A 15,911-nucleotide genomic window follows, 5' to 3' on the forward strand; every position below is an offset into this window, starting at 1 on the left:
AAGTTTGTATCTAAAGGCAGCTAATTCATTGGATAATATATATGCCTTCAATATATAAGTTAGTTAAGAATTCTCTAAGTGCCTGATGCGCAGATGTAGGGAACTCAATAGGGGAAACAAGTGAAGAACAGATAAGATTGATATGGTCATCCAACAACAAACTATATATAAGTGTATTCAAAATTAATAGTTAACTATTAACTAATAGGAAATAAAGGAAGCTACTTGTTTTAAATTATTATAACCAATCTCATCGCATCAATATAACCGAATTAGTTCATGCTTTGTGAAAAATGCATAGCAAAACTCAATTGTGATGCTTGAGATGGTAAGCCACTTAATAAGTTACCTGCTGCCCCTCGGTTGATCACATACCACCTGTAAAAGAAGGATTGGAGTTGAACGATGACAACTGTATATGTTCTTGATCATCTCTGCAAGCCAAAGAAAGGCTTAAAAATAAAAGCCACCAGGTTACGAATTTTTTGGTCTCCTGCCGAAACCTTGAGCTGAACGCAAAGACATCTCTAGACGCTCTAGCTCGTCTTTGTGCTTTAGCCTCATGGAGGTAGCAAAATCCTGCTGCATAAGCTCATGTACCCTTTTAGCATCCTGCAGAAAGCCTCCTTCAAGAAGCCCTCTTATGACCCTATCAAAATCATTAAAGTTCAACTGCTCCTTCTTAGATTCAAGAATTCCCAGGGCTTGAAGAGCCTTTTTTTCATTTCCAGCCCTTGCATACATATCACAAAGGCTTACTTGAATCTCAAAAGGAGGAGCTTCACCCTGCTCAGCAATCTTACCCAAAAGCTGCTCAGCCTCATCGATCAACCCTAATTTGCCAAGCCAATCAACAATAACAGTGTAGGTAGCAGGTCCTGGCTCAAAACCATCCTGCTCAAGTTTCAATAGAAGTTCTAAGGCCTTGTCCAACAAATTTTTCCTCTCATAAGCTGCAATCATGCAAGCAGTAGTCTTGTCATCAGGCACATGCCCATTTCTTATCATATAATCAAGATTGGCCCTCGCCTGTTCAATATCACCAAGTCGCGCATGTCCTTCAACAAGCAATGAACAAGACTCCATACTTGGCTTAAATCCAGCAAGCTGCATCACGTTTGCAATTCTATTAACTCCAGCAACATCATCACATTGAGCAAATGAGCGAAGCAATGCCGTGTAAATCTCCTCTGTGGGTTTGATATCTCTTGTCTGCATTTCTCGTATCAACAATTCACATGACTTGGGATCCCCAGCATTTACATATGTCAGGAGCATTGAAGTATAAACTTTCATGTCTGGTTGAATTCCATGGCTCCTCAAGATTTCATATGCTTCTTTAGCACGTTGTACATTCCCTGCCTTGCAGTACATTTGCACCAAAATTGTGGCTGTTAAAATATCAGGAAAAATACCGTCTTCGTTCATTTTCTTCACAACCCTCTCAGCATCTTCTACGCGGTCCTCATTAGCATAGGCATCAATAAGCATGGAGTAGTCAAGAAGGCTTGGTTGAAAAGGTTTCTCTTTCAACAAATATTCACCTACCTACAAGTCAAATCAATCAATAGAGTCTCGTTAAGATATTGCATTTCAAATGAACAGTTCCCAACTTGAACTTTGCGTTATATGACTATATAAAATACAAAATGAAGTTCAGAATGCAAATGAAAAGAATAGTTAAAATGTTTCCTGAACCAGCTGGGTATAAAAAAAATATCAAACCTGCATTACTGGAAACATAAACGAAAGAAACACATCCGATTCATGTTACTGGCATAACTAGACCAGTCAATCTACCAATGCAGGATTTTGGTTACCCAAACCACAATATTAAGCAAGTTAACATCATTATTCATTAGAATAATAGCTTAATACAAATAGTCCTTAATTAGCCAACTGCAGATATCTAATTAGTTCAAGTGACATATTTGATCCTTTCCTTAGAATTTTAATAACCAGAAAAGCTATAAATAATGCATTATCTTCCTACTCATAAACATCAAACATAAGATAGAGGTCACAAGCTGAGGATCATCTAAGTGACACCATAAGAAGAAACGATTAAGAAAAAGAGATTCTAGTATGCCTTCATCCTCAAGGAGTATAAATAACTGAAAGCAATACACCTCAAAGGTAGCCATGATTCTGAGCAGGCATTTTTGAGAGCTGTTCTAGTTTTGACCTTTAGAAGAATGCTCATGAAATTGATTTGAAAGATTGATATCCAAATAAATTCTACGTACTTGTACATTTTATGCTACAATTCTTATTGAACTTTTTCCACAATGAAATTAAATCGACAAGTTATCTAAATAATGTCATGCCAACTAATAGTAATCCACTATGACAAACAGAAAAGAAAATGAATTGTTGTTTTACCTTATAGAATATGTGTCTGTTCTGTTCTTTCAACTTATCAAGCAAAGCCATCCAATCAATTCTGCTAGGTTGTAGAAGCTCTACCCACTCAGCAAGTAGTTGAGAAGGATCATCCTCCTCTTTCAGAGAAAGAATTTTCTCAGTAACTAGTTTGGTTTTCCCATGTATTGGCTTTGCTTCTTGAGGCCAGATGATCTCTCCTGTCTCATGAATCTTTTCAGCAACTTCAGCCCACTTAGGATCGGAGAGATCAAGTCCATAAATCTTGTACTTTATCTTTCCATGTCTCCTAGGAAGAGATATGACCTTCTCTTCCTCCTCACTTGCAATATCCGTTTCACCAAAGTTCTTGGCATTCATGTCATCCGCTTCCTCTTTTTCCATGGATTTTAATTCTTCTTTAAACCCCTCTAGACTGGCATAAAACTCACTCTCTTCCATCTTTTCATGAGCCCATTTAAACCTGAGCTCCCTCAGCATGTCTCCACGGATACCAATTTCACCAGCAAACCTACACATTTCCTTTACCTCGTCAGACTGCAAAAACCCCTTCATCTTCTCTTTTTTCTTTTCTTTTTCCATATCATCCAATACTGAGTAACTCACTTCCCATACTGTTCTCCACAACTCTTCACTAAAATCTTCTGATGGAGTGGACATTGAAGCACTACGCATCTGCTCCAAGCTATCATTTTCAATCCCCGATGCAACTTTTGCAACTATAATTAAAAGCATACTGTCAATTGTCTTCTTATCAAGATTTGAGTAAACTACAGATAACTTCCCTCGCATTGACTGCACAAATCGTGATAGGAACTCAGTCATGGTTCCATCTTCCTCCCCGGAATCACTGGAATTGGATTTTGGCACAATTCTCAATTCGTTTTTATTCCTATGTTGACTAGAGTACAAGTATCTCTTGAAGGAACAATTATGGTTTAAGAATTTAGGGTTCTGCAGAGCAGTTCGATCATAAATACTTGCTGAATAAATGGGACCGGAAGCAGATGCTGTAACAGTAGAGAAATCTCTATACATATAAAATGTGTAAGGACACAGCAATCTTCCATTGAATCTTGATATGTGGTAAACCGTTTGCCTATTGAGTAATAGCTTTAAACTCATTTCTCACAGATTACTCAAACTACTACTGATGCAAAAAAAAAAAAAAAATCCCAGCAAAATCTGCACACAAGTCAGAGATAACGAACTAAGTGAAGAGTTGAAGTATCTGAAATTGAAAAGGTTCAGGAATTATAGGTAAACAAACTGATCAATAAACCATACAATTAGAATACATTAACCTCGATTAGCTTCAAAGGGAGAAACGCAAAATAGCTAGTAGAAAGAATACATTTTACATTTACTTTCCCGAAAACTTAAAATAGATTTGATAATCGATTAATACAAAAAGCTTGGAAGGGAAATAATAGACACGGAAAAGAAAAGAAGAGAAAGAGAAGGAGAAGGAGGAGTACCTGAGTGAAGTAGACGCGATAACCTGAGGGAGGAATAAGTTTGGACGGCCGAGGTTTCACCGTTGAGGTTGCAGCGAACTGTGCAGAAGCTTATGTTTTACTCAAATGAACAAGAAGGAACCATCAAACTAACCGAACCCATTTCGTATCTTACAAAAGCCCATTTCACATTACCAACGTTTTAAAGGCCCATTGGGCCCTAATTTCTCGATTCTCACTCCATCCTTTCACTCTTTCTGACAATATGGATCAAATATTAAAAATGGCTATTTACATAAAAAAAAAAACATATCTAATTATAAAATTATAATTAAATTATAGTGAGAGAAGCTGGGTCAAATACACAATAGGGTAGCCGCTGATATACTTACACAGATCCCATCACCGATTATGAAGACTTAATCAATAAACTATATCTTCCTACCGATCGCCATATCCAATACGAAGAGAAAGTCTGAAGGATTCGAATTCAAATAACTCAAGCCACCATAGCCGATTTCGTTTTGCCTAATTGGAAAAATAAATGGGTTAGTTAGGTTTAAACTCATTCGCAATCGGAGAGCGGATCAGATCTTGAACCCTAATTCCTCTTCTTCTACTCCATAGCCGATTTCCCCAATCCCTAGTAATTAAAATTGATTTCTGCAAAAACTCAATCTAGCCTCTTATTTCCTTCTCTTCGCTTCAATTATGTGTGGGTTGTCGTATAACTTTAGCATTGCTGGTTGAAGGGGAATTATTTTGATTTAGGGTTAAGATTGTTGTTTGTGATGTTTGATGCCAACTCTTTGTTCACTCTCTTTGCTTTCTGAATCTCATTACAATCCTTGCTACTCTCCACTTTGATTTAATGAGATTTTTTGTTGAGGTGACAAATAGAGCTGCTATTGTCTGTTCAAATAAAATGAAATCTGAATATAGTTCATAGTTGTGGTTTTTTGTTCGATCGGTTGGGTTAAGTATAAAAATAATAGTCTCTCCTATTGGAGTGGCTTTAGGTCTTCTCTTCTGAGAAGTTTTTTCGTAGTTCTATTAATGAGTGTCCTGAGCTGGAACTGTCGTGGGCTAGGCAACCCACGCACAATTAATGTATGGAAGGATCTTGTAAGGATCCATAGGCCTATGGTTACGTTTTTAATGGAAACTATGATCAAAGAAGACAAGATGAGAGCGGTTGGCAGGAAAATTGTGTATGGAGGGTCTTTTATGGTTAACGGACAAGGTCACGGGGGTGGATTAGCATTATTCTAGAAAGACAATCTGTCAGTTTCCATTCAATCTTCTTCTATCAATCACATTAGTGCTTTAATAACACTACCAAATGGTCCTAAATTCAAGTTAACTGGTTTTTATGGCTTCCCCGAAAGGCAACGGTGGAGAGATTCTTGGGAGTTGCTGATCCCTCAAGGACCAAGATGATCTCGCCTGGTGTTGCATCGGGGATTTTAACGATATCCTTTGTTCACGATAAAAACGGGGGGGGGGGGGGACCCAACCCAACTGGTTGATGGAAGGTTTTAAAGAAGCCGTGGAGGACTCTGGCCTAACTACAGTTGGTATGATTGGTCATCCATTCACTTGGGAGGTCGGGCGAGGTTCAGACAGGTGGATTGAAGAAAGACTAGATCGGGCTTTTGTTAATATCAAGTGGAAAGAGACCTTCGCAGAAACTAATTCGAGGAATCTTGTTACTGTCTCGTCGGATCACTCGGCAATCCTCTTGGAATGTAAGGTTTCGATACAAGGCTCTAGTATTAAACGCTTTAGATTCGAAAATGCTTGGTTATGGGAGCAAGCTTCTGCGACAATTGTGAACGAAGCGTGGAAGTCGGCCCCAGATGGCAATATTACAAAAAAAATCGATGTGTGTTCAGAGGCTCTCAAGAAGTGGAGTTCGACCTTAGAATTGAATTTCAGTCGGTTATTAAATGCCTTTCGAGTTCAGATGCAAGAGGTTAAGGGGAGACGTGATGCTTATAGTGTGGATAGGTTCAAACAAGCTGCAAAAGCATATGCTGAGATGCTAAGGAAGCAGGAGGACTTCTGGAAACAACGGGCCAAATTGTTGTGGTTACAAGATGGAGATTCTAATTCTAAATATTTCCATGCATATGCTACGGATAGGAGGAAAAAGAACAGTTTCTCACAACTTAGAGATTCAGATGGAAATTGGCGAACGAAGGGCAACGGGCTGGACGATCTGTTAGTAGATTATTTCAGCGATATTTTTACAAGCCAAGGAAACAATGATGCAGCTCTGCTCCCATTTATACAAGTAAGAGTAACAAGAGAGCAGAATGATCAACTGTCTCAAAGGTTTTCTAAGGAGGAAGTAAAAGAGGCTTGTTTTTCCATGCATCCGGATAAAAGTTCGGGTCCTGACAGGCTGAATTCGGCATTTTATCAACATTTTTGGAACATAGTAGGGAATGATGTGTGCGAGGTATGTTTCTCTATTCTCGTGATTGGAAAACTCCCACAAAAGTTGAATGATACCCTGATCGTTCTTATTCCGAAGATTAGATTCCCTCTCGATACCACAATGCCTACTGGTCTGGTGAAGGATTTGCTAAATGAAAATGGCGCTTGGAACCTTGATCTCATCAGTAGAATCTTTAATAGAAGGGATGTCCAATTGATCTGTTCAATTCCGGCGCGAAGGAGGCAGCGTGAGGATGACTGGTTCTGGCCTAACGAAAAGTTCGGTAATTACTCAGTAAAGAGTGGTTATCTCAAAGCACTTGGATCCCGCCCTTCTAACACGGCAAATCTCTCTATGATTAACTGGAACTTAACTGGAACTTACAGGTGGCCCCAAAAGTTCAAAACTGTTTATGGAGGATCTGCACAAGCTGCTTACCGACTATGAGTAACCTGGCATCCCGGCAAAGCTCCCTCCCAAACTGTTGTCCAATATTCAATGCTTATGGGGAAGACGATCTTCATGTGTTTATCAGTTGTCCGCGAGCCTACCGAGTGTGGCAAATCTTCTTTCAGGACAATAGGGTATCGACGGTCACAGATCTCATCTTCTGGATTTCAAATTGCATTGGAGGGGCGTTAGGGATGGGAAATGAAGTAGCGATGCTTTGCTGGAGTATTTGGAAAGCGCGGAACGATAAGGTTTGGAATAACAGGGAACAGACACCAGAGGAAATCCACCGTATGGCCTTATCGGAATTGCACGACTGGAGAGAAGCTCAAATCGTCAATCTAAAACACCCCCAGCCACAGTCGGTCGTAATCGCAAAATGGAAGAAACCGTCGGAAGGAAGCTATGTGTGCAATATTGACGCATGTGTGGATGACCAGAATAAATTCAGCTCCTATGGGTGTCTGCTGAGGGATCATCAGGGTAGATGTTTTGCTGCTAAAATGGGGCACCTTGCGGATGTCACGGATCCCCCGTTAGCAGAGGCAATGGCGGTAAGAGAGGCTATGTCCTGGATTAAGGATTTTAATCTCAGCCATGTGGAGGTCCAATCAGATTGTCTCGTGGTTATTAGTTCCATACATCAGCAAAAACGTCAATTATCTTATTTATCGGATGTAGTGAATGATTGTTGTGATTTGTTAAGAGCCTTGAACTCATGTTCAGTCTCCAATGTAAAACGTTCAGCGAATTTAGCAGCTCATAGCTTAGCTAAGGCTGTTACATCTAGATCTGTTCGTGGTGAGTGGGCCTGTCCACCACCGATTATTTTTGACATTCTCGCTTCTGATCTTAGTTAATAAAGTTTACCTTATTTCAAAAAAAAAAATTTATATTACAAAATTTAATTCTCAATATGTCATTATTTTCTATATATCACAAATAAATTATAATTTTATCCCTTAATTTATAAATTTTAGACTTTAATTCATAAATCCTAAACTCTAAAAAATATATCTTAAACCCCTAATTCATAAAACATAGTTATTAAAATATATGAAAAACAATAATTTTCTTAGTTTGATATTATTTAAATTAGTACTTGATATAGTCGTAAATAATTTTTCAAATCTGAATTTTTATGTAAATTTCTCTATTAAAAAAATAATTCTAAGTCATTAATTTAAAACAATAAAAATTTATCAATTTGTTTTTTTTTAAATCATTAACTGGATTTGATAAAAATGTATAAAATTCTTATATATTTAAAAGAAAAAAAATATGAGATGATAAAATATAGATATAGAAGTTAACTAAAGGAAGTACATCCGCAAACTGTTGTTTCTGATTTTTCTTTTCTCTGGTCAAATTTTCATATTATATTGTAAACTTTTTCTTTTGAAGATTTAAAGAATGAAGTTTTTTCTTCTTCCTCCATCCAGGTTAAGTTTTCTATGTCCTTTTCCAATTGGTGTCCATATATTTGTTTTAGATTTCTTTATCTGTCTGATTTGTATCTGCTTTCTATTATTCTTTTATTTATACCTTTTCCGACTTTGGTTTTTGTTGTTCGTAGTCATTTTCATCCATTTATGGATATTGTGAGATCTTATTTTTTACTTTTTTTTATTGTACTTGTTCTTATTTCATTTAATGAAGATATAAGTATTTTAATAAAAAAAAGTTAGTTAAATGTAAAATAAATTTTAAGCTTCATTTCAAATGTAATTTTCTAAAAAAATTATTAATTTCTCATTTCGTCCTACACTTTTTAAACAAATTTTATCCCAATTAAAGTTTTTTTTTGTACGGCGGTGGGTTTTATCTGATTAGTGAATGATTAAATAAATTTGTTCAATCACCATGATTTATTAAAATTTTAGGACGGAAATTAAAAATCATCGAATGCGAATTGCATTCTCATAAATAATGGAATCATGATTTCCTTCTAGAGAGTAATTAGTTTTGATTCCCCTCAAATAAAAAATAACAACGTGTTTATGAGAAAAACTAACTATACCTTTTGATATTAGTATAATTCCAATTATTTTAAAATATAACTTTCATCTTCTTTGTCCTTTGCATTAGTTAAAATATTAAGAGGTATTTGTTTACTCCATTTTCTCATCCTGTTTGTTTTTCTAGACATTTTGGAAAAACAGCTTTTTTCAACAACAAACAGTAAGTAAACCAAACATATCCGAAAACTGCAATACATTTTACCAGCAACTTCAATTTCAAAAACATATAACAACACATAAATCTTTAAATTCTAATTAATAAATAGGTTTTATTAACTTATACTTAAATTTTAAAAAAAAAGTTTAAACTATTTACCTATCTTAATAAATTATCAAATACATATGCTTTTATTTGTTTTATAAAATGAAAGTTTGACAATAATAATAATAATAATAATTTTATTATTATTATTTTTATCATTGTTATTAATTTGATTAAATTTTGTTACTGTTATTTAAATATATATTTAACAAGTTTGTATTAATTTTGATTCCAATTATAAAACCAAACAATATAATGAAATTAATTATGTTTTCAATTAAACCAAAAAAAATAAAATAAATAGCCATTCCTATTTCAATACTTTCGCATTTTGTTTCTGATTTTCATTTCAGAGTTTGAACCAAACGCTTTTTAAATGTAATAAGCTTAGATCTAGCTCTATCAGTCACTTACTAAGTAAAAATCACTGTTTTTGTATATATTTGGAACTTGAACTCAAAAAGATTAAACGATTTGAAACTAGTAATCACTTAATTCAACTTTATTTGAAACTAGTAATCACTTAATTCAACTTTAATTGATTCTTTAGGGTCTCTTTCAATGAGGATTAGGAAAGATTAAATAATGGAAGGGGAGTTGAGTAAAAGGGGAAGGTGATCACACTTAATCTCCAAATTTCACCAATTTGGTAGGACTTAAAAGTGATTTTTAACCTCTAAGATAATTATTTAACTTAAAAAACGGGTAAATTACATCCATGGCCACTAAACTATACCCATTTTTTACAATGTGGCTACTGAATTTCAATTTTTTCCGATATGGCTATTGAACTTTACATTTTGTTACACCGGTGGCTCTGTCACTATTGACCACCATTTTTCCACCATTAACTCCCCTTTTAACCGGATGTCTCTCTCTTCCTCCTTTCTCAATTATTTTATACCCATTTTACCCTTATGAAACACCATCTCTATCTCCATCTTCATCCCTTGTTGTACTTTCTGGAACTTTTGCAATGTGGTTTGAAAATCTCTTGCAAGTTTAGCATCTTCAATTTTCTTACTCGCCTATACAAATTAATCAGACGATCATGCACAAATAGTAATCATAAAAAAAAGGTTGCTGGGTTACATTGACCTTAGCGTCTCGATCAGATTCACTAACAGATTTGAGCTTAACAGAAGTGTCCTTAACTAACTACAGAATATGGTGCTTCGTATTATGACTGACCATTGAAAGATTGAAAGATACATAGATCTTCATTACATCAGGCAAATTGATAAGCAGTAAAAAAAAATTTTTAAAAAAATCTAAGAACAAACAGCTTGTAAAGGGTTAGGGTAACAACAAAGCGATTAACCATGAAGGGAGTAAGGAGCGAGAGTAGATGGAGATGGAGATGAGATGTAGATGGAGATGGAGATGGTGTTTAATAAAGGTAAAATGGGTATAAAATAATTGAGAAAGGGGATGGAGAGAGACATCCGGTTATAAGGGAGGTCAAAGGTGGAAAAATGATAGTCAACGATAATAGTGACTATCGGTGTAATAAAGTGTAAAGTTCAATTGTCATTTCAAGAAGAATTGAAGTTCAATGGGCACAATGTGAAAATGAGTATAGTTCAGTGGTCATGGCTGTAATTTACCCCTTTAAAAAACCCTCCATCCAAGCTTGATGCTAGTTCAAACTATCTTTGCCATTTATTTTAGGCATAATACTCATATGGATCCCTAGACTGAGATTTCAGAGTTAATTAGAACGTTAAACTGTCAAAATCATCAAACAGGTCTCTAAACTAACAAAAAATCATCAATTGAGTCCTTATTCTAAAGAAAAATCTTCAATTGAGACCTCATCGAAAATCATTTGGTTGAAGAGTTTTAGACTCTTTTCCCTAAACTCATTTTGAACCAACACAGAGATTATTACAATCTATATCAAATAGTCACAATTTTTTATTTTAGGATATGATGAGAATTCAATTAATGATTTTTGCTTATTTCAGGGATCTAATTGATGATTTTGATAGTTTAAGATCTTAATTGTCTTTAAAGCTTTAGTTCAGGGACTCAAATGGATGTAATGCCTTTTATTTTACTTTATATTTCATCCTACTACTTTCTAGTATAAAAAATTGATTGGTTTTAGCTTTTATTTTTTATTTTTTTTTTGTAGGAAAAGGAAAGAAAAAGACAAACAAAAAAACAGCCAAACAACCTAACCCGGGTTTAGCCTAGGAAAGCTAACCCCCACCACATTATCCAAAAGAAGAGAAGACAGGAACTCAGAAGGTGAAGAGAAGGTTGAGACTCCCAACATCCTCACATTGCCCTCAGCCGCAAGACGGTCCGCCACCCGATTCTGCTCCATGAATATATGGCAGAAGCTGATGGAATCAAAGGAAGAACCCATCATTCTAATCCCTTTGATTAAATTCTGGCTACTTAAACAAAAAGCATTATTATTATAGATCATTTTGACAGCTTCGAGGTTGTCAGATTCCACAAGCAGCCTCTTCAAGCCCAGATTCTTAGCAAGCCTGAGGCCAGAAAATATCCTCAAAGCTCCGCAGAAAAGGAAGAACCCATACCCAGATTCTAAGCAAACCCAGACACCCAGGCACCACCAGCATCTCTCAAAATCCCTCCAACATCAATTTTACTGTCCTTTAGACAAGAGCCATCAGTATTTAACTTCATCACTCCTTCACTAGGCCTACTCCAGCCAAGGAGATAAACACCCTTCCTCTGGATAGACCTAGCTAAAGTATCCTCTTTGAAGCTGTCTGTAATACTACCAATCTTTTTAGAGAAGAAATCAAACAAATTAGGAATAACACCAGTTTCTCCTCCAAAAATCTCATCATTCCTCCATTTCCAAATCTGGTGACAGACAACCGCAAAGATGATAACACCATGCTCTAGCTCGGCCAACAGCTTTCCACTAACACCATCTACAAACCAGTCAAGATCAGAATGGGACAAAAAGCAGACATCAACTTTCCTCCACACCTCTTTGCTCTTAGCACAATCTCTAAGAGCATGGCAAATGGTTTCTTCATGCCCTCTACATCTACTACACGCACCAGACTCCACGAAATGACGTCTTTTTCTATCAGAATTAGTAAGCAACCTATTTTTAACACAAAGCCACAAGAAACTCCTAGTGCGGTACGGGACTTTCAAGGCCCAAATATACTTCCAAACTTCTGGGGGCGGAATCTCCAAATTTTGATTGAAGGCCTCAAAAGCAGATTTATAAGAATAAGTCCCGTTGTTTGTCAAAAACCAACAGTGACTATCCCTATCTTCCTCCTTGCTACTAATTTTAACTCCTCTAATTTTCAGGAGCGTTTCCAGACTGAGGTAAGAGTCGAACCTCAACCAAATCCAATCACCCTCAGAATCCACCACATCAGCAATCCTCCAATTCCGAATATCAAAAGGCGACAGAGAGTTACAAACCTCTAATAAAGGCTTCTTACCAATCCAGACATCATTCCAAAAGCTAATAGATTTACCATTACCCACCGCCCAACCAATCCCAGAGCAAAACTCTGAAAACACAACACTAAGGCCTTTCCAAAAAACGGAACAATTAATAACTCTCTCCTTAGGACCCCCAAAAATCCTATCCTTTCTATATTTTCCGCACAATAACCGAACCCAGAGAGAAGACGGAAGTTGCCACATCCTCCACAGAAGTTTCATTAATAACACTTTATTATTGTCCCTGGCTTGTCTTATCCCCAGACCTTCCATATTTTTAGGTTGACAAACCTCTTTCCAAGGAACAAGGTGAATTTTTTCCCCCTCCTCAGAGTCCCCCCACAGGAACCAACGATTGATTTTATCAAGATCATTGAGAATAGGCTCAGGCAATCGACAATCTTGCATTATATGATTAGGAACCGCACAATTGACTGACTGAATTAAAGTAAGACGGCCCGCAAATGAAAGGGTTTTAGCTTTCCAATTGGCACATTTTCTATTAGTTTTGTCGAAAGTCTCCTTATTGAAAGCTTTAGAAACTCTATCACTATGGAGGTGAATCCCCAGATATTTACCCAAAGAATTAGTCAGAGGTATACCAGAAATTTCACTCAACCTTTTGTAGACTCTTTGACTCATGTTTTTAGAACACAACATCCGGGATTTTTGGATATTAAGCTTTTGACCAGAAGCATAGCAGAAACAGTTAAGGATATCCATAATCACACCAATTTGCTCCTCATTGCCTTCCACAAAGATCATAACATCATCCGCAAAGAACAAATGAGTAACAGGGGGACATAATTTATTGATGGAAATCGGATGGAAAATCCCATTGCCAACAGCTTCTTGGATAAGATGAGTCAACCTTTCCATCGCAATAACAAATAAGAAAGGGCTCATAGGGTCCCCTTGACGGATACCCCGGGAAGGAGTAAACTCCTCTGACATATCCCCATTAATCAAAACTTGAAAAACAGGAGAAGAAATGCAGACCTCAATTAATCTCTTCCAATTATCTGGAATCTCTGCTCTCTTCAGACTATCAAGAAGAAAACTCCAGTTAAGGCGATCATAAGCTTTTTCCAGATCAAGCTTCAGAGCCACAATACCCCTCTTTCCCTTTTTGATTTTCATAGAGTGGACCATCTCCTGAGCTATAACCACATTATCCATCATCTGTCTTCCTGGAACAAAACTGCCTTGATTCTGGCTAATAATATCAGGAAGAATACACTGGAGTCTATTGGCCACAATTTTGGTAATAGCCTTGTAAAGTACATTACAAAGACTAATAGGCCTCATTTGTAAGAAAGAAGACGGCTTCTCCACTCTAGGGATCAGGACTAGAAGAGTTTTATTCACAAGCCTAATATCCTCGGAACCATTTAAAACTCCTTTAATAAAACTATAAATACCTTCCTTCACAGTCTCCTAATGTTTATGATAAAAACCGGCAGGGAAACCATCAACCCCATGAGCTTTAGTAGCTCCAATACTAAAGATTGTCTGATCAATCTCTTTCTGGTCAATAGGGTAAAAAGCTTCCAGAACCTTATCATCTCCCAATATGGGAAACGTAGTTCTAGAAAGAGCTTTATCCAGATCCACAAGGTCCTCTTTGAATAAATCTTTATAGAAATTAAGAGCCAAGTGACGAATATCCTCATCCTCATAAACCCAGTCTCCATTCGGATCTTTGTTATCATCAATCTGATTCTTCTGCCTTCTAATAACAGTAGAAAGATGGAAATATTTGGTATTGTGATCTCCATCTTTAATCCAAACTTTCCTAGATTTTTGAAACCAAAGTAACTCTTCCTGCCTTAGCACAGCTTCCAACTCCTTCTGGAGGGTTCTAAGAAGACCATCCAAACTATGATCAAACCTAACCTCCAAAATATGGTGGATGCCTTCAATCATGCTCAAAATTTTGTTCTTTCTTCTGATAATATGGCCAAAGATGTTTTTATTCCAGCCCACCACATTATTTGTAAAACATTAGAATGAGGCTTCCAATTATCCTGAACAAAGTTTTTAAACTCAGGGTGAGATTTCCAAGCCACCTGATACCTAAAAGTTCTATCCCCTTTAGGACGATGACCTCTCACCAGTTTGACTAAGATAGGACAGTGATCAGAGTGACGGAATGGGAGGTTTAACACAGTCACCTCAGGAAATCTACTTTGAGCCGAAATGTTAGCATAAACTTTGTCTAAACGAACAAAAGTACTATTACGTTTCCAAGTATACTTATTACCAGCGGCACCCAAATCTGAAAGCCCACACAAATCTATACTCTGTTTATGATTGAGACACCGATTCACATAGTGATTACCACCCCCTCTTTGATCGCTCATAAGAGCAATATCATTAAAATCACCAGCCACAAACCAAGCATCTGCCATACTCGTACTCATAGTATATAGAACCTCCCACAACCGTTTACGATTGGCCAGGACAGGATCAGCATACACAACAGTGATAAAGAAAGGTTTATTATCAGGATAGATAACTTTACTGTGAATAAATTGTTTATCCATACTAAGATATCAAAATGAACACGATCAGGCTTCCAAAAAAGCCAAATCCCTCCAGCCCGGCCAGTAGCCTCCGATCTGACACACTTCCAATTTCTAAACATTCTAACCACCTCATCAGCTTTAGCTCCACTGATCTTAGTTTCCAGTAAAGCAAAACAAGAAGGGTTAAACTGTTTAATTAAATATTTAACATGGACACAGGTAGTCTTGCTAGCCGCTCCTCTAACATTCCAAACAAACAAATCCATTAAAGACTACTGACCCGAGGCCCAACACCCTAAACCAGATACTTATTAGGGGCTCCTAAAAGCCTAGAAGAGGTACTTGCAGGCCCCTTTTTTCCAAAAACTCCAAAGAGCTTTGGTTATTTTTATGATTACCCTTAGGTTTTTTCATATTCATCTTATTGACACCCATAGCCTTTCCATTTCTAGGCTCAACACAGATTTTAGGGATACTAACCTCTTTGTACTTCTCTTTCACTTGTGAGACCTGAGCCTGGGAGCAACCCTGGACTTCTTCTTTAGACTGAAAGAGAGGATTAACAGCCTCCACATTATTACCCGCCGGCTCATCAGATTCTAAACCTGGCATGCTCAACTCAAGTTGCTCGTTAGAATGGTCAGAGTCTTGTTTATCATCAATAGTTAGAGCCCCAAATCTAGATCCTGAACTGATGACCGTAACATCACGAATACCTTCTTTTTCCTTCGGACATAGCCTCTCCTTATTTCCAGGATCATTTTGAATCAGAACAGTATCCTTAATGATGTCAGGAATGGTTGTTGTTTAATGTTTATTTATATACGGAAGATATTAGTTGATTTTTTTAAAAAAAAAATATATAAATACATGTTAGAAACTTTTTTTTTGGCTCATAATGAAATCTTTTTATATTAA

At 36.7% G+C, this 15,911-nt stretch overlaps 1 protein-coding gene across 1 annotated transcript; it reads right to left on the reverse strand.

The window, feature by feature from the left end:
* Positions 1-149: 149 nt before the first annotated feature.
* LOC136235614 (pentatricopeptide repeat-containing protein At4g31850, chloroplastic) lies at positions 150-3,988 on the reverse strand. The gene is made up of 3 exons (XM_066025421.1): positions 3,861-3,988; positions 2,383-3,567; positions 150-1,548 (listed from the first exon to the last, which is right to left on the reverse strand). The coding sequence occupies exons 2-3, from the start codon at positions 3,505-3,507 to the stop codon at positions 475-477; spliced, it is 2,199 nt and encodes a 732-aa protein (XP_065881493.1). The 5' UTR covers positions 3,508-3,567; positions 3,861-3,988; the 3' UTR covers positions 150-474.
* Positions 3,989-15,911: the final 11,923 nt, after the last annotated feature.

The sequence above is a fragment of the Euphorbia lathyris genome, chromosome 7 (assembly GCF_963576675.1).
Source record: "Euphorbia lathyris chromosome 7, ddEupLath1.1, whole genome shotgun sequence".
NCBI lineage: Eukaryota > Viridiplantae > Streptophyta > Magnoliopsida > Malpighiales > Euphorbiaceae > Euphorbia > Euphorbia lathyris.